General features: G+C 33.3%; 1 protein-coding gene and 1 long non-coding RNA gene across 5 annotated transcripts; one reads left to right on the top strand and one right to left on the bottom strand.

Moving 5' to 3' along the window:
* The first annotated feature begins 135 nt into the window (after positions 1 to 135).
* Positions 136 to 16,225, top strand: LOC129926292 (uncharacterized). Its single transcript, XR_008777938.1, has 4 exons — positions 136 to 352; positions 1,940 to 3,734; positions 9,396 to 9,434; positions 16,156 to 16,225. It is a non-coding gene; the product is annotated as an uncharacterized LOC129926292 (long non-coding RNA).
* Positions 13,219 to 25,353, bottom strand: LOC106058550 (myocyte-specific enhancer factor 2C-like). Of its 4 annotated transcripts, none has more exons than XM_013216005.2 (9): positions 25,210 to 25,353; positions 22,618 to 22,693; positions 22,064 to 22,267; positions 21,435 to 21,569; positions 19,060 to 19,189; positions 18,543 to 18,769; positions 18,308 to 18,404; positions 17,056 to 17,173; positions 13,219 to 16,307 (listed from the first exon to the last, which is right to left on the bottom strand). In XM_013216005.2, exons 2-9 carry the CDS (start codon positions 22,669 to 22,671, stop codon positions 16,118 to 16,120), a joined length of 1,155 nt encoding a protein of 384 aa, XP_013071459.1. In that variant the 5' UTR covers positions 22,672 to 22,693; positions 25,210 to 25,353; the 3' UTR covers positions 13,219 to 16,117. The 4 variants fall into 4 exon arrangements, with proteins under 4 accessions (XP_013071459.1, XP_055885523.1, XP_055885517.1 ...); XM_056029548.1 differs by lacking the exon at positions 25,210 to 25,353 and adding an exon at positions 25,051 to 25,075; XM_056029542.1 differs by lacking the exon at positions 25,210 to 25,353 and adding an exon at positions 25,006 to 25,024.

Raw genomic sequence — 25,353 nt, 5'->3', positions numbered from 1 at the left:
GATCTATCCGCATTGTTTTGATTAATCTCAGAAAAAAATTGGCAAATATTTTCCCTCTTAATTATAAATTATAATAATGTTATGTTACTTTTGATTATTAAACGATGACAGAATTGCAGTTTTATGACACTAAACCATACTTTGTTGAGCATATTTTTTTGAGCGGAAGAGTATACAGTTGTGTTACTACGTACTGCGTCCATTTGCGTCATTGCTGACCTAGTTTGTCCATGAGCACAGGCAGCGAGATTTGCTGAACTAAGACACTCGTCTGGCCTGAAACTGAGGCATTGTTGCTACTATCGATCTTGTAAGCATCGATCCCAGGCAAGACGATGGAGGTGAAAAGTAGGTTTGATTAAGCAGATTATTCTAGTGTGCCAAAATTTAGAATACATAAATAGTAGGCCCCTTTTCATGTCGAACACTTGTATTGTAAACGATTGTCCATTATAGCATTATAATAATTATCTCTACAATATACACATATACTACTAGATTTAATTAATGTACATAGATGATACATCCAGTGATAAGAACTAAAAACATAAATAGTCATATGATCAATAATTAAATGTGTGGTTTTAAAACAATTCAGACGTCTAGGTTATCACCGATTTTTTTTTATTTAGGTTATTTAATATAGGCAGGCTAATATATATTCTTTAGCAAGCGACTATATGACCTATCGTTATATATGTTGTATAGCCTTATATGCAAAAAACAACAACATATATATTATATATATATATATAAATATATATATATATATATATATATATATATATATATATATATATATATATATATATATATATATATATACACATATACATATATATATATATATATATATATATATATATATATATATATATATATATATATATATATATATCAGCAAGTATCAATGAAAGAACCATTTTCGGGATTTCATATCTGATTGTATGGTACAAGAAGTCTGCAGACTTGGTTAAATTAATTCATTTATTTTGCATAAAAATAATAACGCTATTTCTAATTATTAATTATATTTTAAAAATTTCAATGAAAATATGTGAAATAGATAATTTATACGCATGAAAACATTTTCATATATTGAGAAAACATTAACATATTGTATAAACGTTATATTTATACTATTAATAGGCTTATATGTTATTAAGAAATTGATAAATGAAAAGCATGTTGTATTACTGGGTGTCAAAATAGGCCCTTGCATTATCATACGAACCGGCCCACAAGTAGCGTATCATATAATGTGCATCTATTTGTACCTGCCCTCATAAAATATAAAGTTATATAATAGAGCTAAAACTAGAAGCATGAATATAAATGTGGTATGTGAAATTTCTACAAATCAAATAAGAACATAAAACTAAAATGTTATTTAACCTTTGTTAGGCCAATAATAGAATATGCATCCTCTGTTTGGGACCCCTCAACTCAAGAAAACATTAAGAAACTGGAACAGATACAAAATAGAGCAGTGAGATTCATAACAAACGAATATTCACATTTAACTAGACTAACACCTTAAGTAAAATCATTAAATTTAGAAAGCCTTTAGGATAGAAGACTTAAAAGTAAAGTAGCAATTATACATAAATCACTGAACCATAATCGTCAAATACAAAAAAAAAAAAAAAACTAATAAAATACCCAGAAAGACACAGATATAAAGGCACAGTCCTCGTTCCATATGCTAGGACAAATTTGTACAAATGCTCCTTCTTCCCTAGTGCTGTTAGAGCATGGAATGGGTTGCCTAGGCCAGCCTGGAAAACCAATGACTTGGCAGAATTTAAGTCATTGGTTAACATGCATGAATAGATGCATTACGCGTAGGACGTAATCATCTTCTTTTTTGAAGTAACGTCTGTATTTTATATGATAAGATAAAATATTCCATAATGATTTTTTTTCTATATGCAGGTAGACTGTGGCTATATAAGAAGTGTCAATTGTGTACCCAAAAAAAATGCAATACTATTGCAACCTTAATATTTTGAATTGAATACTTCATTACATGAATTTGAAACTAATTAATATTACTAAAAAGAAAAGCACAGCATAACTCTTGAAAAAGGAGCAACCAAAAGTTCTTTATACTTTATAATGAATACAATAATAAATCCACATTCACAGCATAAGGAGATCTCTGATCAACAAACTAGTCGCCTACAGATCGTCTACGATAATGACAAACTTATCAAACCACAGAAGGTCTCTATCAACAGCCTTCGTTATGGAAACTTGCAAATAGTCCTGTATCATGATGCTTTTTATCCAATTCTTTACACATTTCAACGTGCAGAAACTTCCTTCACAAGTTATTTGTGTACATTACAGCGTAAGCACTAAATCAAAAACCAAGTAGATGATTACAAAATATGGCCCTGCCATTTAATAGTTTCTCTTTAAAATTCATTGCAGCCATTTGGACAGTTATCACATGACAAACACATTTCGCTATCGCCTCCATATCACCATCGTCTCAATAGTCCTGGTCCTGTTCATATTCATTGTTTCCTATCCTTTTAGTCAAAGTCAACTGCATTATTGTTGCAAGCCACTTCCGGTACTGTTTCGGGTCATTACGGGATCAAATGTAGAGACACTTGTTAAAAAACATCGGAAGTTGAAGGTGCACGTGTATAGTCAGGAATTTCAGAGTTTAAGCCTCCATGTTCGTGGATATGCGTTAGTGTTTCATCATCAAGTTAGTGTTTCATCATCAGGCTAGTGTTTCATCATCAAGTTAGTGTTTCATCATCAAGTTAGTGTTTCATCATCAGGCTAGTGTTTCATCATCAAGTTAGTGTTTCATCATCAGGCTAGTGTTTCATCATCAAGCTAGTGCTTCATCATCAGGCTAGTGTTTCATCATCAGGCTAGTGTTTCATCATCAGGCTAGTGTTTCATCATCAAGTTAGTGTTTCATCATCAGGCTAGTGTTTCATCATCAAGTTAGTGTTTCATCATCAGGCTAGTGTTTCATCATCAAGTTAGTGCTTCATCATCAGGCTAGTGTTTCATCATCAGGCTAGTGTTTCATCATCAAGTTAGTGTTTCATCATCAGGCTAGTGTTTCATCATCAAGTTAGTGTTTCATCATCAGGCTAGTGTTTCATCATCAAGTTAGTGTTTCATCATCAGGTTAGTCGTCAGTTAACGTGGCTGGAGTAAATGACAATGAGAATGTTCCTTCGTGACAATATCATCATAATGTTCAATAATGTTCGTGAATTGTTTGTGTCTAACTGGCGAAGAACATATTAGATCTAGTGATTGCATTTCTTGGCAGTGTATTCCAGCAATCATTTTTTGGCTCATCATTTCTCTATTTTTCTTCTCTTTCTTTACGCTTCTTTTTTCGATTCATGTTTTTGGTCGTATGCTTTCAAGTGTTTAAGATTTTAAATCGATTAGTGAATGACTTCTTGGCGGGAAATCCTGGGATCTTGCGTCGAACCGAACAACCCCAAAAAATAATCCCCATGTGACTATTTCTTACTGGATACGCAATCAGAGACTATATCGTTAAAGTTGGAACTATAACTACTGCAATGTTTCTCAAACTTTTTCCTTAATGGAACACTTCGCACATTCTGAGTATTTAACTGAGCACTTTGCAAATTTTTTTAGAAAGATCGATTGACGTGGCTGTCTTCTAGTTAATTATTTCAGTAGTTTGTGGTAATATGCCAATTGTGGTAATATGCCAATTACCGGTAAGTACAAGCTTATTTCATTAAATAATCAACATTTTAGATTAATACAATTATCTTGAATATAAAATAAATTATGCAGGTAGGCGATTTCCCTTTTTTTTTCCTTTCTTAAATGTTGCAGTAAATGCTACAATTCAAAATGATGATGTTTTCGTTGGACACTTGTGTTTTTGCTGAGCCTAGCTGCGATCTAGAATAGTAAAGTCACCTTTGCAGACTTAGGTTATAGGTCTATCTTATTTTGGTCTGGGACACTTTAGACACTTAAAAAAAAAAAAAAAAAAAAAACTCATTTTTCAACGGAAAACATGCTTTTAAAAAATGGATGGTCTCTATTTATAGAATTATATAGCTCGACTCTGTGTCATTGTTGTCATTGTTTACTGGTGTCGGGCAGTTAATGAAAGTGAAGCTTTTTAACCTAATTATCAAATTTAGTATTGAAGTAAACACGGTGGCCATACACAGCTTCACAAGGTCACGTTACAGCTCCACAGAGCCACATACGTTACAGTTTCACCAGGCCAACTTCCAGCTCTACAAGGCCACATTATAGCCCCACAAATAACGTTGCAGTACTATTAAGGCCACGTTACAGCTTCACAAGGCCTCGTACGTTATAGCTTCACAAGGCCACGTTACAGCTTCACGAGGACCGCTTTTTAAGTACAACGTTAAACATTTTTTTTTTGCTCTCATATAATCAACTTACTAAGAAGATAAAAAAAAAACAATATGAACTATTGTCGAAATATTTTTTTTTAAATAAATGGCTTATTCCTTATTGCAAGTGTTCTCCAATAACTTAATATATATTTGCAACCTTACTGGAAAAGAAAACAGATGTGTCTCTGGCCTTCGAATGAAAAAAAAAACGCATTTAGTTTTGTGCTGTCTGTCTGTCCGCCTATCTGTCATATTTAGATCTCGAAAACCAAAAGCGCTATTGAAAATCCGATAACAGCATCGCCTGTATTTAGCTGAATTCTTTAGATTTAAAATTAAAAAATGCAAACTATTTATCTCAGACATGTAGGCTTCACATTTTAAAATAAGATCAATAGGCCTAAGTCTTATACATAAATAGATCTACAGTAGAATGGTCGGGATATATTTAATATGTTAAGTCAAGAATTTTAAATGCAAGATTCAGTAGACAATTTGCGTTTTTTGTGTGTGTGTGAGTATTTGCCTCATTTTATTACTTTGCGTAACTGTTCCTGTTGGTCGCTTCCAGTCATCCACCCACACACGCATTTGCTCCTCGCAGCGGTAATACTGAAGCATGGGGGACTTTAAATGCATGCAGAGAAACAGAAAATGAAAGTCTAAGAAAACAAGAGATCGAGAGAGAGAGAAACAGAGAGAAAGAGATAGAGACAGACCAAGAGTAATAGCAATAGAGAAAGAGAGAGACATCGTGAGATAAGTGAGACGAAGAATTGTAAGCAATAAAAAAAATATTGAATACTCAAATCTATGCGATATTTGTATACGTTTGTGCGCATCGCATTGTCTGAGTAGCCTACAAATTACTCGCAGGGGCCGCCTATGAGTTTGTGTGTACCACGTGCTCATTTTATTCTCTTGTTAATATCGAATTATTTTCAAGTGTCGAAAAGCAACAAAATGTCTTGGCCAAGCAGTGCGAATATCACATTGAAATGGGGAGAGATTATTTTCCATTTCCTTCTTCTTTGGTTTTTGTAAACAATGCAATCTTTGGGCCAACTGTGGTGTCAGACCTATCACATACCAGTGTGACGTTTGAACTAAGCTCGTTTTCTTCTCTGCGACAGAGATCTCCATTGTTTCATTCGGTTGTCTGATCGCCGTCTTTTGGCGCTCAGAACAGATCAAGAGATCTGGGGAATAAATGTGTTGTTGTTGTTTTTTTTTCTCTCTCTATCTCGCTTCCTCTCCCGTACTCTCTTTCTCTCTTAACATTTTCTAGCCGCAGCAGGTCGCTCGGATATTGATGCTGGAATGATGCGAAGGGGGGGGGGGGGTTCGCGAAAACTAGTGACGTGGCGGGATGCTGTGTGGAGAAGCTTGTGTCCTTCAAGCCAGGATATGGCAGTGGCACTGACGTCAGGTCACCAATAGCGACGCGGGGATTCCAGCCGTGAAGTGATAATTAGCAACTCATGACGTCACGAGATGATGTGGCTAAGATTATTTATTTATTTTATTCCTCCTCCTCCCCACTTCATTTTTAACGTCAATATCTCGTAAATGTTAACGATAACCGTGTAGAGGCAATGAAACCCTTACTCTATTTGACACTCTCGGAAATACTTCCAGCCCATTGTGCTTTTGGAGTTCATGTGTAGTCAGTGTAGATTTCCAATTTCTTTCACACTAAGTTTAGGGAGGAGAAACAATCTAATGTTGAGATCGAAGTAAAAAGTTATTCGTGATGATTTACCTGAGAGGGGTAGCAAATGTTAAACTGAAGAGGATTGTCGATGGGAGCTGTACTGAGAGCTTAGACTAGAGTAAAAGTTGGGAAGGGGGAGCGACAAGGAAGGGTGCACTCTAGACAAATCATAGATGTTATTCTATTAGAACAAATTCTCAATGAATGTCGCCATTGTTTAATTAAATATGCTCAACACCTTCAAAAACACCTTCACCTATCCAACAGTCTGTTGAACCGTTGGATCACGACACATGATCTGTATACCGTCTTTCTTTTGGCTTGAATAGAATCTCTTTCAATGACAGAAAAGTTTGAAACTTACGATAGATAACTATAAAATCTTTTATTTTCATAGCACTTCCCTGGCACAGTGGTTAGTGTATTGGTTTGAGTAGGCTATAGCCCTCGAGTTCGAATTCAGGTCGTTTTTTTTTTTTTAATAGATGCATTTAAAAAGCGATCATCCAGAAACCCCGTTCTTTCTCCTACCACCCCTTTCCCAAGTGGCCCAGACAAGTCATCGGATCATAGCGTATTGAGAAAACATGATTTTGCGCTTAACAAAAAATTGGTAAAAATATTTCCAATTGCAGATTTATTATTGTTAGTCTAGATCTATTAAAAATTCAATTACATGACTGATCCCGAGAGCCAGTTTTCCTTTTTCCATTCTAAGGCTTATGTATAGGCGGCAGGCCCCACGATGCTCAGTAGGCCTAATAGTCATAAATTGATCACATGGGCCTGATAACGGTAATTAGCAAATAGAAATATCAAAATATCAAGCTATTATAACTGCAAACTTTTCTTTTTAGGTTTATCAACATTACTTATATCAGTAGACGTAGGCGGCTAGGCCTATCTCTGTTAATATAGATCTAGAATCCCTCCAGCTATTCGTTTAGAATTCTAACCAGGTTTGACTGTTACCTTTACTTACGCCGTAGATGGTCTCAGTTTCGACATATAGTAGGCATCATGGGCGTAGCCAGGATTTTTTTTCGGGGGGGGGGGGGGGGGGGGTTGGGGGGCGATTTTTTTCACCCCCCCCCCCGATACCCCCCCCCCCCCGCGAAAAAAAATGTATATGTATGTATGTGTGTGTGTGTGTATATAATCTTTATTACATTCTGACCCATCATTCTTTCGGAAGACGTTTATTGTGCCCTGGAATAGGTTCTTCCTGGAGTTAGTGGAAAAATTGTTGACTCCCCGCCATTGCCAGCAAGCGGGTCTAGGGGAGCAATGATAGGAGCTCCCCCAGCGCGGGGCCGCCGCCAAGCACTATTTCTGGTATTAAAAGCCAACAAAATGCATATTCTGAGGTATCTACAGTGCATTTTCCTGCTATTAGAAAGTTTTATTGCAAAAACTTAATGTGCTATTCTTACTGACTTAGACCCTACCGCGCCGTTTTGCTCACTTGCCGTCAAGCTGTTTCAAAAAAAATCTGTCACTGGTAATGTCTGAAGCCTCTTTCCACCTGCCATGAGGACCTCCATGAATGTGTGGCGCCAATTTGTACTAGGATATCATCGCAACTCTTCTTATGTGTGATTCATTTTGTCATAGAACATGCCTCGCAAACCTTATGCGACGCTCTATTACAATCTTACTAAGGGGTTGACTTCCACTTCGGCATAGGATTTCCTTGATTTAGACCCGATCTCTATAACTGACTCCTAAAATCTGTCTTAGCCATGTTTGTTGAGACACATTTAGTGTTTTTCAATTTCGGCAGATGACTATTCACTTCACTTTATTAATGGAGCCCCGCCACTGGTAGAAATGTGTAACCTATCTTGAATACGCTCTTGGAATTAAGTGACTGTAGTTAGCTTTAGATTTTATATCGAAAAGGGAAGGTTTATAGTCAAAATCATCTGTTGGGGTTTTAAACTAAAAAAATCTCTGGAGTTGTTTTGTTTTTTTTAAATTCAAAACCCCATTTAGCTACGGTAATAGAACTTAATAAATGTTGTTTGCTTTAGAATAATATTGAAGATAGAGGTTTTCCACCTCAAAACACTATGTAGGGGAATTTTAAACTCAAAACCATCTGGAGGGGTTTTAAAGTTTTAAAAAAGCCATCTGTATGAGAGGGGTTTAAACTCAAAACCCCCAATAGGATTGGCTACGCTCAAATAATTTTGGTGTGTACTTTGCTTTTTTTATATTGAAGAGGTATTTTTTTTAGCATCAAACCCCTCTGAAGGGGGGTTTAAACTCAAAACCCCTTTTAGCAACGCTCATAGCATTTTGAGCAATTTGAGTGCGTAATTTGCTTTTTTTCTTACATTGAGGATGTATTTTTTAGCTTCAAACCTTGCTAAAAGGGAGTTTAAAACTAAAAACCCCTTTGGCTACACTCATAACATTTTGAGTGTATAATTTGCTTTGTTCTTATTATTAAAGAGGTTTTTTTTTACCTTCAAACCCCTCTGAAGGGGGGTTTAAACTTAAGATCAAAACTGAGTCAAAACCCATTTAGCTACACTCATAACATTTTAAGTGCGTAATTAGCTTTTTTATATTGAAGAGGTATTTTTTAGCTTCAAACCCTAGTGAAGAGAGAGGGAGGTAAACTCAAAACCCCTTTGGCTACGCTCATAGAATTTTGAGTGTGTAATTTGCTTTTTTTGATATTGATATTGAAGAGGGGGTTTATCGTAAATTTTTGAAGGGGTTTTAAAATCAAAATCTTCATTAACTGTGCTCTTGGAATTTAGGGATTGTCGTTTGCCTTTTTTTTTTTTGTTTTGTTTTATAGAAGAGGGGGATTTAACTGTAAACTCAAACCCCCCCTAGTAGGGGGTTTTAAACTTGAACCCCCCTGGTAGGGGGTTTTAAACTCGAACCCCCTGGTAGGGGGTTTTAAACTCGAACCCCCCTGGTAGTGGGTTTTAAACTCGACCCCCCTGTTAGAGGGTTTTAAACTCAAAACCCCAGGTAGGGGGTTTTAAACTCAAAACCGCCTTGGTTGTGCTGGGACAAGTGATGGTTTAGTATTAAAATCTCACCTAAAATAAACAAAATCAAAGCAAAAAATCAGTCACTAAATTCCGATCCCCCCCCCCAGGGGGGGGGGAATTTCATTTCGGGGGGGGGGGTTGAACCCCACCCCCCCCCCTGGCTACGCCCATGGTAGGCATATATAGTGTGTATATTAACTAACGGACGAAAGAAGAAAGGCAATTATTTGCAAATAACTGTTCACAGTAATTAATAATTTTCCACAGAAACGACAGTCACTTTGCGAGTCAAGATATACTACTGAGGTAACTCTAACTTTATATTTTTTCTACCTAATTACCTACCATGTCCACACAACGACACGTGCACCTTAAGGACTGCCTAGTTAAACATTCTAAAAATAAAAACCTTTAATTAAGTAATGTTATTTTCGTAAGCATATTGTTTGGGACAAAGGTTCAAAATGATAATTAAAGTGTAGATCAGTGGTTCCCAAACTTTTTTGTCTCGTAGACCCCTTGCCATGTTTTCTGATTTTCGGTAGACCCCCTACATATTTTGTATTGCATTTTTAAATTCATCAACATTTTAAAAAAAAACTAATTTCCAACTGTAGTGAGTTAAAGAGTGAAAAATTAATTTAAAGCGACACTGTAAGTTGTAGAGATCTATCTTTTTTATTGATAAAATTAAAATTTAAACCAATTAAATAACAATTAATTTTTATTACTGGAATCACTAAACACGCTGGAAATATGTTGTTTTTTTATAGCAAGTTTATCATCCGTTGCTATGGATATTATATTTCGTATAGGAATTTATTGTTCTATGAAGTAGTCCTTCAAACATTAAATATTAATTAATTAATTTGCCTTAATTGTAAAAGTTTTCGCAAAGAGCAGTTTCTCGTGAATATCTTGATCTTTCATGTGTGGCTCAAATATTGGGGCTGCGGAACTGTTTTTACTAAAAGGAGAAGGAGCGAAAGCGAGTAACTGTCACCTAAACCAGTAAGCTTCGAGCGGGAAGGGCTATCTTGGCTTTCTATCTACCTAGCAGAAGGGAAAATGACTGCAAAACTCTGCTGCCTCACAGCTATACCCAACTATGGGAAAGGTTTCGTGGGTCGTCCCTGAAGAAAAATAAGGAGCAGACACAAAGCACTACACCCTGTCAGAGCCTGCGACGCCCCTGATCCCAAACTCGTTTGCAAAGAATTGCATAAGAAGCTTTTAATTTTACAACTCATGCCACCTATGAGTCCATGAACTATATTGTTGCTTAAAGAAATTCTTTCAATAATAATCAGATATAGGTTTGTGTAAAACAGATTTTAAAACTACAACAGCTGGTAAAATGAATGTTTTCCGTATTTTGCTATAAATAAAGAGATATTGTAAGCCGCTCACAAACCATCATCTTCTCTATATGATGTCTAAGAGATTCTGTGGGTATATTCTGAAATTTATGTTTGAGTATTTGAAAGATTTTCAAATCTTCATCTGTTTTGTCAAGGTGGCATTGTCTCAAATGATCTTCTAGTGTAATTAGTTTCATATTGTCATAAAAGGGCACTTAGGCAACCGCTTGTTTGACAAGGAAGGAATGAATCCCAATTTTAAATAATCAAAGCTGTAAAATCTACATTATTTTTGTGAAACATTAGTTACATGTAGACAAAATTAGACTATTTAAATAAGTATAGAAATTAAATACAACAATTAATATCTAATGGATTAGGTAAACATAATATATTGGTTTATGAAAGAATTACATTATTGGGATGTAAAAATTAAAGTCACATCCTTCTTAAATGAAATATATTATCGTAGACCCCCGTGGACATCTCGTAGACCCCCAATTTATTTTTTCCCTTTCGTAGACCCCCTGGAAGTCTTCATAGACCCCTGGGGGTCTATATAGACCACTTTGGGAATCACTGGTGTAGATTATAGCTGTAGAAAAGTAAGAATAGCGTGGATGCTATAGACACGTTGAGGCTAATATGTAGGACAGGTCTTTGAAACTGTGTAGCCAAAGGTATTCCTTGTATAGCACTGTCAATATTTCTCAAGACCACTGGTGACCTATCTTTTTTCAGTCTGAGGGCATAAGTCAAAGGGCAGCATCACTGATGACAAAAATGAAACAGAATCTCTGCAGCTTTATTGTGCAATGTGTTCAGAAGTTTGGAGGGGCTGTCTAGCTTCATTTTGTAATGTGTTCAGAAGTTTGGAGGGGCTGTATAGCTTCATTATTCAATGTGTCCAGATGTTTGGTGGGGCTGTATAGCTTTATTTTGCAATGTGTTCAGAAGTTTGGAGGGGCTGTATAGCTTTATTTTGTAATGTGTTCAGAAGTTTGGAGGGGCTGTATAGCTTCATTATTCAATGTGTTCAGATGTTTGGTGGGGCTGTCTAGCTTCATTTTGTAATGTGTTCAGAAGTTTGGAGGGGCTGTATAGGATCTGAAGGCCATGGTTTGGACATCATTGTTTTTTTTTTTAAAATTAAATTCATAGCAACTATTTTGTAGCTTATATTTTATGCTTGGAATGTCTAGCTCAGGTAAACCATTGCTAATTTGCTAGTCTCAAGAGAGTAAAATCACGAAACCTAACGTAACAAATGAAACAGAGGCGTAGCTAAGGTGGGGGAAGGGAGAATTTGAAAATCTCCCCGGCCCCAACTTGAGGGGGGTCCTCAAATGAGTGGGGTTTTTTTTTACATTAAGTATTAAATATTACGCAAAATGCATAGGCCCCCAACTGATGGCCAATTCCTAGCTACGCAACTGAAACAAAAATATTTTTTTCTTTTCTGTATGTGACTTGATAATCTTTTTATTTTTCAACCAATGTTCTATTTTTCAATTTGTTGCTATCAATATAAAAAAAAAAAACAACTATCATAGCTTTGAGTCTTTTTTCCTTAAAGATGTATATATATGGTAAGTAGAGTAGTTTATGCTATTCGGACACCTATAGGCCAAAATTTCAAAGTTTGACTTTGACAACCCATTATTTGATAATGGTTTGACCATAGACTATATATTACATAGTAAAGAAAATGAAGTATCAATATCTTCTTTAGTTAAAGGAGAATAAGGATGACTATTTACATTTGTAACCCTAACCTATATTTGTTATTATATGTAAGGTGAAAGAGGCCATGTGTTCTCATTTATTTCAGACAAATTTGACACACATTATTTGATTCCAGACAACATAATTTATTTCAGACAGTCTATATATTTTGGCATCAATAAACTCAGATTTTAATTCTATATTAATATTAACTAAACTTTTTGACTTATTTTATGTTTGCATGATTAGATGTGTGTTGAATGTTTTTGTTTTTTGTTTATTCATTTAATAAATTTCTAATACAGATGATCTAGGGTGGCCATTTTTGCCTAGATAGCTGAGTCCTCTCTATATAAGTAGATCTATCTAGTAGGTCTAGATCTAGGTATTTAACTTCATTCAATGTATCAAGCTCACTCCAAACATTTGCCCATTTATTCTCTTAAAAAACAACAAACAAACAAATATAAGATCATTAACATTGATGTCCAAAACTGGCTGTTTGAAATAAATTTTGTAAGAAAATCGTAATTTAATACAAACACCCTATTAATTTTTTGTGTGCATGGAATCAAACAACTTGGCTTATGAATCAAATAAAACAGCTCCAAAAACAGAATAAATATTGCCGGGCTCATTTGCATAGACTAAGCCAATCAAAAAATATAGTCCTAATCCTAGGAAGAGGTAAAGTCATCCTGGTACTATAGGAAAAAACAACAACCTGACTTAGACATTTGAAATTCTTTTTTCTTACCTAAAAAGACAACTAAATGGAGGGAAATTGGGTCAGAATCATTGGAAAATGGACAAGCACATTATACAGCCTGCTAGGTTCATATTAAATATCAAAATAAAGATTTAATGACCATAAAAACAGCGAGTGTCCGAATTCCTGTAATGTCCGGATTAAGTAAACTACTCTATATATCCAGACAGTAAGAAGGTCATTTCTAAAAAATAGTGTACACATAACAGGTCAATATAAACATAAATAAAACACCTTGATTGGTTGATTTATTTATTTATAGTCTACACTATTTTAATAAGAACATTTGATATTTCAGGTCAATATTATGTAACATCATACAGACATTTGTAAATATAGTTATATTGATAATAAACATTTATTTCAACAATCGTAACTATAAGACACAGCAGTTGAAGGAAAAGAAAAAAAAAATCAAGAAACAACATATTGCTGTTATTTAAAAGGTCTATTTACATTGAATGTATTGATAATAGAACTAATGTATATACACACACACACCAGTGCAACACACTATTTACAAAGTATTGTAAGAACATGACAAAGGCTTGTTCATTTTGTTTCTAGTTGTACATCAACCAGAACACAATGTTGGACTAAAGAAACAAATCAATGTCAAGTAAAAAAATGTGATTCCAAGACCAAAATATAACTATATTTTGAAGAAAGGCCTTTGAAAGCTTTCTCATCTCTCATTATCTAGTATTGAACTAGTCCTACATTTGTTTGTGTGATCATAACAAAGGGGGGAAAAAAAGACATCAATGATGTGAGTTTTCTATTCTATTACCTGATAGCTAATTGAACTAGATCAAAATGTTGGCCTATCTCAGACTAGGTTTCAGATCCTTGAAATGATGGAATTAAATTTTAATTCAAATCTTAATTTTTCAGTGCTCAAAGTTCTTTTTTTTAAAATGGACTCTCAGCTCAGTACTTTGATAAATCAGAGTTTGAATTAGGTAGGCTATGGCGTGCCACTGAACAAATCAAATCAGTGAATAAAAAAAGCTATTGATGTTATGATTCTTGTTCTCTATTGCTCTTCTCTTATTTTAAGATCAGAAGATTTTGTTATATATTCAGTAAGATATTATGATAGGTGTGGGGTGAAATAGTGCAATGTGCTTCACTTTGTTGAGATTGACTATGAAAAAAAAAATGTAATCAACATGATACTCATTAGTTAATTAACAACAACATAAGAAAATTTGTTCATTGACATTAGACAAAACAAAAATTATAGATGTATCTTAATATTGGATTTACAAAATACAAATGCATATAAATATATGTGTAAAGGAAAACAACCCATATCATACAATTAGCATTATTTTATCCATTTAAAAATATTGGCCTAAGTGCCAAATAGCATAGAAATATTTGAATCCTGATTTCTGGGGTGAAATGAAAAATATTGTATTCCTATTTGATATAATGATTCAATAACATTTATTTTTGTCTACTTCAGAAGCAGCAAAATATGTAGGGTGCAACTGGGTCTTTATAGCCACTTGAAAAACTGCACTCATCCTTAATATTTTAACTCAAAGTAAAAGCTTTTAGTATTATTAACATCTCATTTCTAAAGAATATGGTCCCCATAATTAATATAAGAGATTTCCACTGTGGTTCTTATGATTAAAATACAAATATTGAAAATCATGTCTTTATTTATCCTCCAAAGCCACATGGCATTCAAATGTAAGGAATAAATTTTACCTAAGTTTTAAATTTTTCAGATCAAAGTTATTAAAGATAATAAAAATACATGCATACTTCTTGGGCAAGCAACAGAAGTGTGAATGAAATCAAATTTTTTGTTTTCATAAAACAACAAATGCAAACATTCAGATAATATTTGAAATACAAAAATTCTACTAATATTATTTTCTTCAGATATAACTGAAACCCTTTAGTGGGTTAGTCATGGAATTAAAGCCAATAAATGAATGAATATAAAATATATGCATATTAGTAATGGAAAAAACAACAACAACACTATTTACACCTGACATATTAACATTTTAAGATGAATGTAGTCCATATTATCTGTAATAGAATATTTAGCCTAATCTGTGACTGATTCTGACAAAAGATAAGTATTGATAAGTAATAGATAAGTGGATTAAGAAAGGGGTTTATACTGAAAGTTTAAAAAGCAACATTTAATTATAGGGCTAAATGTCCTTCTAAATAAAGTAATTTTTTATATTTGATTGGATCCTTTTTTTAAAGCCATAAAATCACTTTAGGTGATTATATAACTATCCATTTTTGCTTCTCTGAAAGTTGTTTTGGCTTTTTATTTCACTTTAGCTAGATACATTTCTTTCTTTAACAATAATGAACTAAAAGTTACATAGAAACCAACTCAAAGCAACTACAAATACATCAATCTGGACATACTAGCAAAAAATGATACCTGTTTTGTAATTTAATATCTGTTCAATCCATAGGAACTACTTGTGTCAGAATATTTTAATTCTTATTTTCATTCTATCAAATAATTTCTTTTTACCTCAAACAGTTTATCCAGACACAAATATCACAATATATTCTAAAAAAATCTTAATAATACATAAGATTATACTGAAATAAAAAAAAATTACAAAATAATTTTAGAACAACATTTGTGAAAATTTTTTTTTTAAACATTGCAAGTACATTCAACTCATTTTACATTCTTTTTGGAGCAAACAATATTTCCTACTATACTGACGTCACCGGCAGAATATCACAGTGTTGTCTCTTCTTTTTAAGCTATTGAAGGATCTTTCAATTTGTAATTTAAAACAATAATCTTTATCAGAAAAAGTTTTATCAAATTTGTTAAGGTATGAGCAGTTTATTATAGTTAAAAAAATACAGATCTTATTAATTCAAAACAGGTATAGAGGATAGAGATAAACTATAGTTGAAACAATTATTAAAATCTCTTTTACAAAAGAGTGACACTATTTATGTAAAAAACAAAATGTACCATATTTTCTGTAGTTTGTTTTAACAATCACAAGGTACACTTTGTTTTGGAGTAATCTATATATAAATATAAATAATAGGTTAGTGCTTTGATAACTGAAACTTAAGCTTCAACAAAAGTGGAACATTAAACTATTTAATAAATAACACTATCAGCCATCATTATCTAGACGAGGTCTTTTATCCATAGGTTCTTCGGATCGCCGTTGATGTGGAGAGGTGACAGAGGAGTCAATGGCTGAATGGTCAGTTTTCATTGGTGAGCCTGGTTCTTGTTTTATATTCCCTTTCTGGTGATGTAATGAGATGGCTATTGGTGTTGATGACATGGAAACAGAGCCCCTGGAAATATAAAACAAAAAAGATGTCAGTTATATCAGACATGCACTTTAAGTCAGTTTTTGCTCCATGGCTATTGCACTGCACCACTAAATATTTGTATTTGTACATTTTTATTGTCATTCTATTAAGTTCTGAATGTGCACAATAAGAAATGGGAAACAATTTTTATTACACATTGTCTTTCAAATAATTAAAATGATAGTTGCTGAATTTCAAACTTTTATGTATGAATTTAGATTTTCAATAAGAATACTTCATTACTTGAGACAGAGAGAGAAACAACATACCGGTACTATGCAACACTAGATAATAAATTAAAAAAAAAAAGACTTAAGGAACAATTTTAAGGTAGAATTGTATACCAGCTTATCACACCTGCAGGATATTACTATTGTTGACATCCCCAAGATTAAACAGAGCTAAATAAGCTAAACTGCATCACCATATATTATCTAGATTATTTATAATTTATTTAACTTTATTGTGCATTTTCTCAGCCATCACCATGCTGGACACTCACCCAAACCCTAACTCCATTTTATATTTACTAGTTTATATGTCCTAGATCTTGTCTGTGCACTGAATTTTAGCATTGGTATTTATTTTTAGCAACTAAAAAAGAAATACATTAATATTTAATTTTCTAATTCTGTACAAGGCACAACAGGGGATCAAGACTGAAAGCCATTCATGACAAGACTAACATAGTTCAAAAAAGAAAAAAAAAAAATTGTATAATGAAAATTACCCAGGAGTAAAAGTTACACCAGAAGCTTGTAAGGCTGCCGTAAGGGGACCTGGACCCTGACCACTTAACTGGTACACTAATGGTGACAAACCTGTTATATCTGCACTGTTGAGAAGATCTGAAAAAAAAAAAAAAAAAAAGGAAAGACAAAAATTGAGTGGACAAGATTTATGCAGCATTTCTACTGTGGTTGGAACCTGCATGTTGAATTTTTTTTTCCCAGTGCAGTTAATTATGTATTTCTGCCTTTCCATGGATCTGTAGCACATGATAGCACACAGTTCTTATATACTGTTCTAGATTTAAGAATGGGATCCAACACATCTATGCTACATCAATTCCCCAATTTACACTTTGGAAAACAGTCAGATTTTATGATTTCAGTCTATCTGTGTGTATTATCTTTTGTGACTTTATAAAAGGATTTTGAAATATACCTAATTAGATGGATCAAGTTTTTAGTGGATTCTCTTATTTTATTTATTTCAAAAGGTTAAAAATATATTTGAATGCATAGATAGTTGGACCTCAGCTTTACCAATACTGCATTGTTAATTTTTAGACATAGAACTTTTCTCAGCCTTGACCTCATGGCTTGGGAGAAGTTCAAATAGAGTTGCATTTTGAGTAGCATCTAGAAAGTGAATGAATTGAAGACTGCAGGCTTGTAAATGCTGGATCAATATTCTAGTTTTTATCTTTTGTCTGATAACACTATAGGTTGCCTTTTTTTTTGTTTTTCCAAATACTATTTCATCACAAAGATTCCAATGCAAAATAAATATTTTAAATAAAAGCACATACTGATAGGGATATATAAAAGCTTGTTTTAGACATTTTTGATCAGATTTTCAAATGGACTGAATTTTTCAGATCAGAAGAACAAAACAATATTGACTATTTCTCTATGAGGGAGACTAAAATAAGAATTTACAAATAGGCTTTGTTGTTTACCTTTTATTTATCAGTTTTTAGTAAAAATTAAAACACAGACATTTTCTTTTTTTTTTTTCTTATACAATGATATAAAATTTAATACCAGTACTTTGACTACGGTTTTCCTTTATTTTTCTCCACATTTGATCTCAATAGAACCTAGTTGAAACTATTTTTTGTAAAATGCCAGAGAATCAAGTTTTGTATGACAACCGGGTAAATTTTTGATACACTTTTTCTTATTGTCTTCTTGTGTTATGATTGCATTCTTACAAGAACAATACAATCAAAAACTGGATGTTATCAAAGACATTACCTCCAGCTAAAATAGCTTGGATAGTCCCTTGATTTCCTTGATTTGGAGTTGCTATGGAAACATTAGGTGTATCTAAAGCTGTGCCTATTGTTCGAGCCTGAAATAAATGCATCATCATGTCATTTGATAATATCTGAGAGGGAATTGCATTGTGCAGAAGTAAAGTAAACCATAAGAATTATCTATAATAAAGTTACTATCAAACCAGAATGATAGAGCTAAATTTTTTCTATACCTGTGTTATTGCGGGGGCTCTTTCAGGTATAAGAACTTTTAAGCCAGGCCGTTTTCCTGCAGTCACAGTAATTGTCTGATTTTGACCAGCAGATACCAAAGAAGTAGAAAAGTCAGCAACACTGTGTAAGGCTATAGGTACTGGTTGTGAACTGCTACCAGATTGATTATTTTGAGCAGCAGACATTAAAGTAGCCGTCGCAGGGGCAGGGCTTACACGTTGGACAACTAAAAAAATAAAGCTCTTTGTAGAAATTATGTACTGAAATTTATTTTTTTAGCTTGCTATGATAGATACAATTTTGCATTCATATATTTAATAAGTACTCAAAAATTTGGAGGTACAAAACAATTTTAAAAATACTTTTTGACAATTTATCAGATTTAGTATTTACTATGAGAATTCAAAATAATTTGATGGAAACACTGAATGTATAAATCTAACAAACACTGAATGTGTAAATCTAACAGAAGATACCAATGAAAAGCTGAACAGACTTGAAATTTTAACAACAAACCTGAAGGACTTGGCACAGAGCGTGTTACTGTCTGAGGTGGATGTAAAACTATAACTGAACCTCCACCCATACTTCCCTGGGTTGTTGTATATTGGCTTGAAGACACTTGTACTGGATATAGTTGTTGCGGCTGTAACAACAAAATTTTTATTGTTAAAAGAATTTTTTTTTTTTTTTTAAATGTTATCAACAGTAAAATTTGTACACATTTCTTAGATTTTTTTTTTTAATGTTGCTAATGAAAATAAAAAACACATTGTAATTTTTTTTTTTTTTTAGTTTTTATGTAAAAATATTTAAGATATATTTTCAGTAAACCAAAGTAAACTTTGTTCTAAAATTTAAGTAATTTAAGTTTTAAAAGTCAAATTTACAAAGATGGTAAAAAACAAATTACTTCAACTGTCAAAACAGTCTTCAAAAAAACACATTTAAAGGTGGTAAAAATTTAATCTAGAATGTAGTGAGCAAACTATCATATAATCAGACACATATTTTCAGTAATGTTATTGATATGTAATAATGTTTTGATAATTGTTGACACATGTTAGCACAAAACCTACAAATTTACAAAGAACAGCTTAAGAATAGTATTTAACTTTGAGGAATAATAAGTCTGAAAATTATGAATTAGAAAGTTAGGCATGTGTGAAAGTTAACTTAGAGGGATACCATTGTTAATTAGAAAAAGATAACCTTAGAAGTAAAAAACAGGATAATGTTTAACAATCTAAAAATAGTCCCTGACATAAAAATAACTAGTCTCAGGACTAAAATTGCAACCTAGTCTATCCATCCATCCCAGTGGCGCTATAGCCCATGTAGGGCCCTAGCCTGCTTTAGCATTATTATTTCCGTTTGCATATGCATGTCCTGACATGTGTACTCAAACAGCATTTTCGAGGACGCCCTCGTATTTGCATTCAGACAGAGGATCAGCCTTCATGTCTGAAGAGCTACGATCTTTCCTCAGAGGTAAAGGCATTGTAACAAGCAGAACCACTGCATATAATGCCTCGACTCTCTGGAAGCAGATTCTTATCGTCAGGTCAAGAGGGCTACATAATACACAATGGGAGTTAGCCCTAAATGATGCTCTTCATTCAATTAGATCTCTACTATACACTGCTACAAACATGATGCCTCACGAAAGACTATTTTCCTACAAAAGAAGGTCCGTCTGTGGTGTCTCCCTACCAACCTGGCTATCTGTTCCAAGGCCTGTCCTGATGAGAAGGCACGCGAGGCAAAGCAATTATGATCCGCTGGTAGATGAAGTGGAGCTTATTGAAGCTAATCAGAACTATGCCAACATACGTCTTCCAAATGGACGGGAAGAAACTATCTCACTACACCATTTGGCTCAGAAAGGCGACTCATCTTCAGAGTCCATATTACATGATTTTGCTCAGAGAGATGTTGAGACATCTTCTGAGGTCTCTCAACATCATCTGGCTCCTGGTAACATTAAGACTTTGCCAGGTAGGTGTCTCCCAACACTCAGTAGCCTCTAGGGATGACATTTAGACATCAGCAGAGAATATGGTTCCACCTGCTTTAAGAGCAGAGGAAAACACCACTGAAAATTGACAAAAATCACTTGCCAAAGATATGCCCGTTCAGTACTCTTATAATCTCAGAAGTAGAGGGAAAAAGAAACTAAACGGGGGTGGGGGTGGGGGTGTGTGTGAATGTAATTTATTTATGTCTCCTGTTGTGTGTTGTGAACTGATCTGTTCCTGTGTGTCAAAATGTCTTGGTGTCCAGGTCAGCTTGTATGCGCGTGTACTGTGTTATTGTGAACTGTTTTGTCATTCTTGTTCAATAAAGCCTAGAATCAAGACATGTCTTCCTGTAGTATTTTATTAGGTTACTACACCCATCATATCTGGAGGACATTGTCCTATCTACCACCTGGGGAGGCGATCAATGGGAGATCAAAAACTCCACACGAATGCAACATATTAACAATTACAAATATATATAATATACTATTCTGCAATGGTATGGAAATAAAATGTGTATATGTAGATATATGTATAAAATTAGTAAAGTTCCCCTTTAAGTCCTAGTGGCCTATAGGGCAGATGATGTAAAGGTCATCTGTTTCTGTGGCCTTCGGTTAACAAGGGTGTCATGTGGCCAGCACAACAATCAACTGCCTTTACTTTTCCCCAACTAGTCTCAGGTACGGTACCCATTAGAGCTGGGTGGACTCAGAGATGCCCTAAGATCCCAAAATTAAAAATCCCAGTCATTACCAGGATTTTAACCCGGGACCCCCAGTTCGGAAGCCAAGAGCTTCACCGCTCAGCCATAACACCTCCTAGATACATATATATATATGATTGTTACTAAAATGTAAAAAGTTTTACCTTTACACTATCTGTCATTGCCTTTGCAAAGTCTGCATCTATTTTACGATAATTTTCATCTGTGCGTGGAGATAGAGGATATTCATCATCTTCACCATCCATATCACCACCTTTACCTTCTTTCTTTGTCAACATCTACAAAGCACAGGAAAGATTGTATGTTTGTAGTGGTTTACTTAGAAAACTAGTAAATATCTTGTAAAAAAATTTAATTTAGTTGTGAAAAAAAATTATTTTAAACATAAATATAATGAATTGTTTAAGTTTGTTGATTTATATATTTTTAAAAATGACATTTTACAAAACAGTTTAATTTCAATGTACAATCTATAGGAAAAATAAATATAAAAAAACAATACTCAGTTTGTTGTTTAAAACCTAAAAGTTAACATTTTGGTGTTTAAGTGGTTAAATTGGAATAGGAAAAAAGTTTCTAGCTTTTAACTAGATCTTTTATTATTTTTTTTATGGAATGAAATTTAATTAATGTACATGTATTTATTAAAACAGTGAATTAAATAAATATATATAGATATATTGATTAAAATGTGAGGTAACAGACAGATTAAATATACTGCACTGAATGGTGACAGATTTTGTAAGTGTAATACTGAGCAACAAAAACTTACATCAACAATGTCCTTGTTTGTTTGACTAACTACAGAATCATTGTACTCTGTATATTTGAGGAGTACTTTGTCCATGTCTGAACTTGCATACTGATACAGCTTGTTGTTACTAGTAAATATTATGAGGGCTATTTCACAATCACATAAAACACTGAGTTCATAAGCCTTTTTCATCAAACCAAATTTTCTTTTTGTGAATGTGACCTGATGAAATAGAGAGTCAATTAGATGCATACTCAAATAATTAATAAAAATGCATTTTTGTTGTTACCGGTGTCTGTGTTACTAAGTTAAATGTGGTAACATCAAATGACAAGTACACAATTAATTTAATATTCTAAATATAAAACTGGTGCCCACCCTTTTCCTGTCTGGGGGCTACCAGCATTTATATTTCCAATAGGTGTGTTACAGGCCTCATCACAGCAAAAAAAAGAATTTACATATAAAAAAAATCGTCAAGTCCCATGGAACTGAAACCCTGCTGGCTTCATTTTGCACTGTACCTAAAACATTACAAACTGACACAATGATAAAATTCACAAAATTGTTACCTGTCTATTGCGTTCATCATTGATGCGTGCAATCTGAATCTTTTTTCTACCCATACTTTTTCTTTTTGGTTCCAATCTTATTAGAGAAGAACAAAATGTAAAAATATAAAATACTAAAAAATTTGGGTTAAGATATTCCATGCATAATATAAAAATAATTTGGGATAAGATATTCCATGCATAATATAAAAATAATTTGGGATAAGATATTCCATGCATAATATAAAAAAATTAAGAAGCTAAGTATTCAGCAACACCATTTTATTTTTCTTATTATCTTGAGTCTAAAGCCTTGTGAGCTTTTTTTCCTTTTTGAAGGAACTAATATTTGGGGCATAGTTTACATGTCTGTAACCTGTAACTACAATGTGACAAATTAATTATTGAACTCAAAACCACTTTGTAATACATGTGGCATATATTTCTTTTTCATGCCTAATACCTTTTCATTGATTTTAAAATAAAGCTGATCAGGTACTAGCCCTTAAAAAACTGTGCAGAATGTTGTTTCTGCAGCTTTTCTTTTTTTGGTCAGCAATATCACTAGCCATTTTACTATTTCTCTCCTAATCAACAATCATTGATTCGACCCCATTCATTGAGCCAAATTGACAATATTATGGTCGATGCTTAAAAAGACTTTTCTTTTTTCTTTCCTCACAAAATTTTTTTATTGTCTCTTTTTTAATATTGAATAGTTTCCTTAGGAAAACATACAGATTTTTTTTTTTTCATTTTCAATGTGTTTTTACTGAAAACAATGTTATTAAATAGTGGGGGCTGGACCTTGTTCTAAACATACTTGTCCACAGTCAGTAAGTTTTTATTCTTAAATTTAATTATCCTTAAATAAAAGTTCATTTTGGTTTTATAAAAATCATTTTGTTTTATCTAAAAAAGGTGTGCATTCCCCTTTAATTCTAAACCAAAATAAAACATTTTCTGATAACATAAGTTACTGAAGTTTAACAGGGCCCAGGTAGTGAAATTCTTCTTTCAGTCAGCTTTTTGTTGCTGAGCTGAGCTGTGAGCTCTTTTGCAGAAAAATAGTGTGCTGTTCTCTTCAGATGTTCAGCACTGCCAACAGATAGTGAAATACATATATATGAGTGAAATGAATAATTTCGCCTGAATTTTGTAGTGTTGAACACTTCTACTTTGTACTTGAACCAAAAAAAAAATGTTTTTGCAAAGAAGTAAAATGCAAGTCTTCTACAGTGAAATAGTTGTGATTTACACTCACATCATTTTTATTCCAGAACATAAGTGCCACTTTCAGTTGGTTATTGCTTGGAGTAAAGAAATATGGTTTATTTCTCTATTTTTGGCAAGTATTGTTTATAAATATGATGATTTGAATTAGTGCCTTTATAATTTCAGGTTTCAGAGAGTGAATTTTCATGGTATGTACTGCTTATAAGGCCCATCACAAACTATTAAACTATATAATTTCAGTCCAACTTACTTCAATTGCTATGTAAGGGCCAGACTGAGAACTTCTCAGTGAAATTTATGTCTTTTTTTGTCTGTATGCCAATTCTTTCAAAAATTGTAATGACTTTTGTCTAAAATAGTCTAGGTTACATTAACATTCCAGCGAATGATATAACCATAGGAGGTATAGCCATATGGGTTGGGTACAAATATGGATAAGAGTAGGAGACAATAATTAATTTTCTAATTTTCGTTTCATTGATCACAGTCATAATGACCAAATGGAATTTCATCATGATCAAGTATGATTATGATACATATTACCCCATGTTAACAAAATTTAAAGGGTAAAGCCTAATCATATGGAATTATTGTAAAACTTTTTAGATCTAGCGTCTACATTCATTGTTTCATGTCAACACTCTAGTAGATCTAGATGAATCTATAATAGAATTAGATGTCACACTACAGAATAACAGTAACAGTGAGTGAGTGACTTGAGTAACATTACAGACTTAATTATAAGGGTCTATTAAGTGAAAATCACTATCAGTCAATAGTAAGTAAGATTATTAATCACTGTTGACTGTTTCTTATTTCTAGGAATCTAGACTAGCTAGACCTAGACTAGATTAGTAGATAGAAATAGAATCTAGTATATAGACTACAATATTGAATATATCTAGAGGCTAGAGTCTAGTCTAGCTAGACTGTCAGTCACTGTCCACTAAGACTAAGTCAGTAAAGTACTGTAAAGTAAGTCGTCTAAGTAAAAGTTTAAAGTCATTAAAAAAAGTCAAGTGATGCTAAAACTAAAGCATCGTTCATGAAATATTCGTTAACGCTTTCTTTAATGGATATATTTAGACGATAAATATGTGATTCATGATCTAAAATAGAATTCATTTTCAATATACTCAAGAGTTAAGGAAAAAAAAAAAGACTACAAATAACCCTCGTTTCGTGGTTGGGAGATTTCCCTATCGTTTGTATACTGACACTATGATAGACTACAGTAGAGCTCTTCACAGTCTTATATCCGGCTGTGATTCCAAGGTTGATTTTAACATTCTCTAAATACTTTGACGAAGGACATAAGCATTGTTACTTAATACTGTATTGTCCATTCAAAAGTAGTAATAAACATAATATTCTTACCAAAACAAAGCCACGAGAAGAATATAAATATCCAAGCCTATCTATTTTTACTGTCCAGTAAAATGTAGAGGTAGGGCCTAGGATGTAACTTCACTTGATCTATTTTAGGCAATGGAAATTACTCCGGTATTTTTAGTACGTTCA

Source organism: Biomphalaria glabrata, chromosome 1, assembly GCF_947242115.1.
Source record: "Biomphalaria glabrata chromosome 1, xgBioGlab47.1, whole genome shotgun sequence".
Lineage (NCBI taxonomy): Eukaryota > Metazoa > Mollusca > Gastropoda > Planorbidae > Biomphalaria > Biomphalaria glabrata.
This window is presented reverse-complemented; position numbering and strand designations above follow the sequence as displayed.

Bases quoted from the DNA above. Each gene is read 5' to 3' on its own strand.
- LOC106058550 (XM_013216005.2), bottom strand. From the start codon at position 22,671: ATGGGTAGAAAAAAGATTCAGATTGCACGCATCAATGATGAACGCAAT. The intron at 18,770-19,059 runs GTTTGTTGTTAA...TTATTTTTTTAG, and splicing joins CTCTGTGCCAAGTCCTTCAG to TTGTCCAACGTGTAAGCCCT. The intron at 16,308-17,055 runs GTAATTTTCATT...TTATATTTCCAG, and splicing joins GGTGTAACTTTTACTCCTGG to GGGCTCTGTTTCCATGTCAT.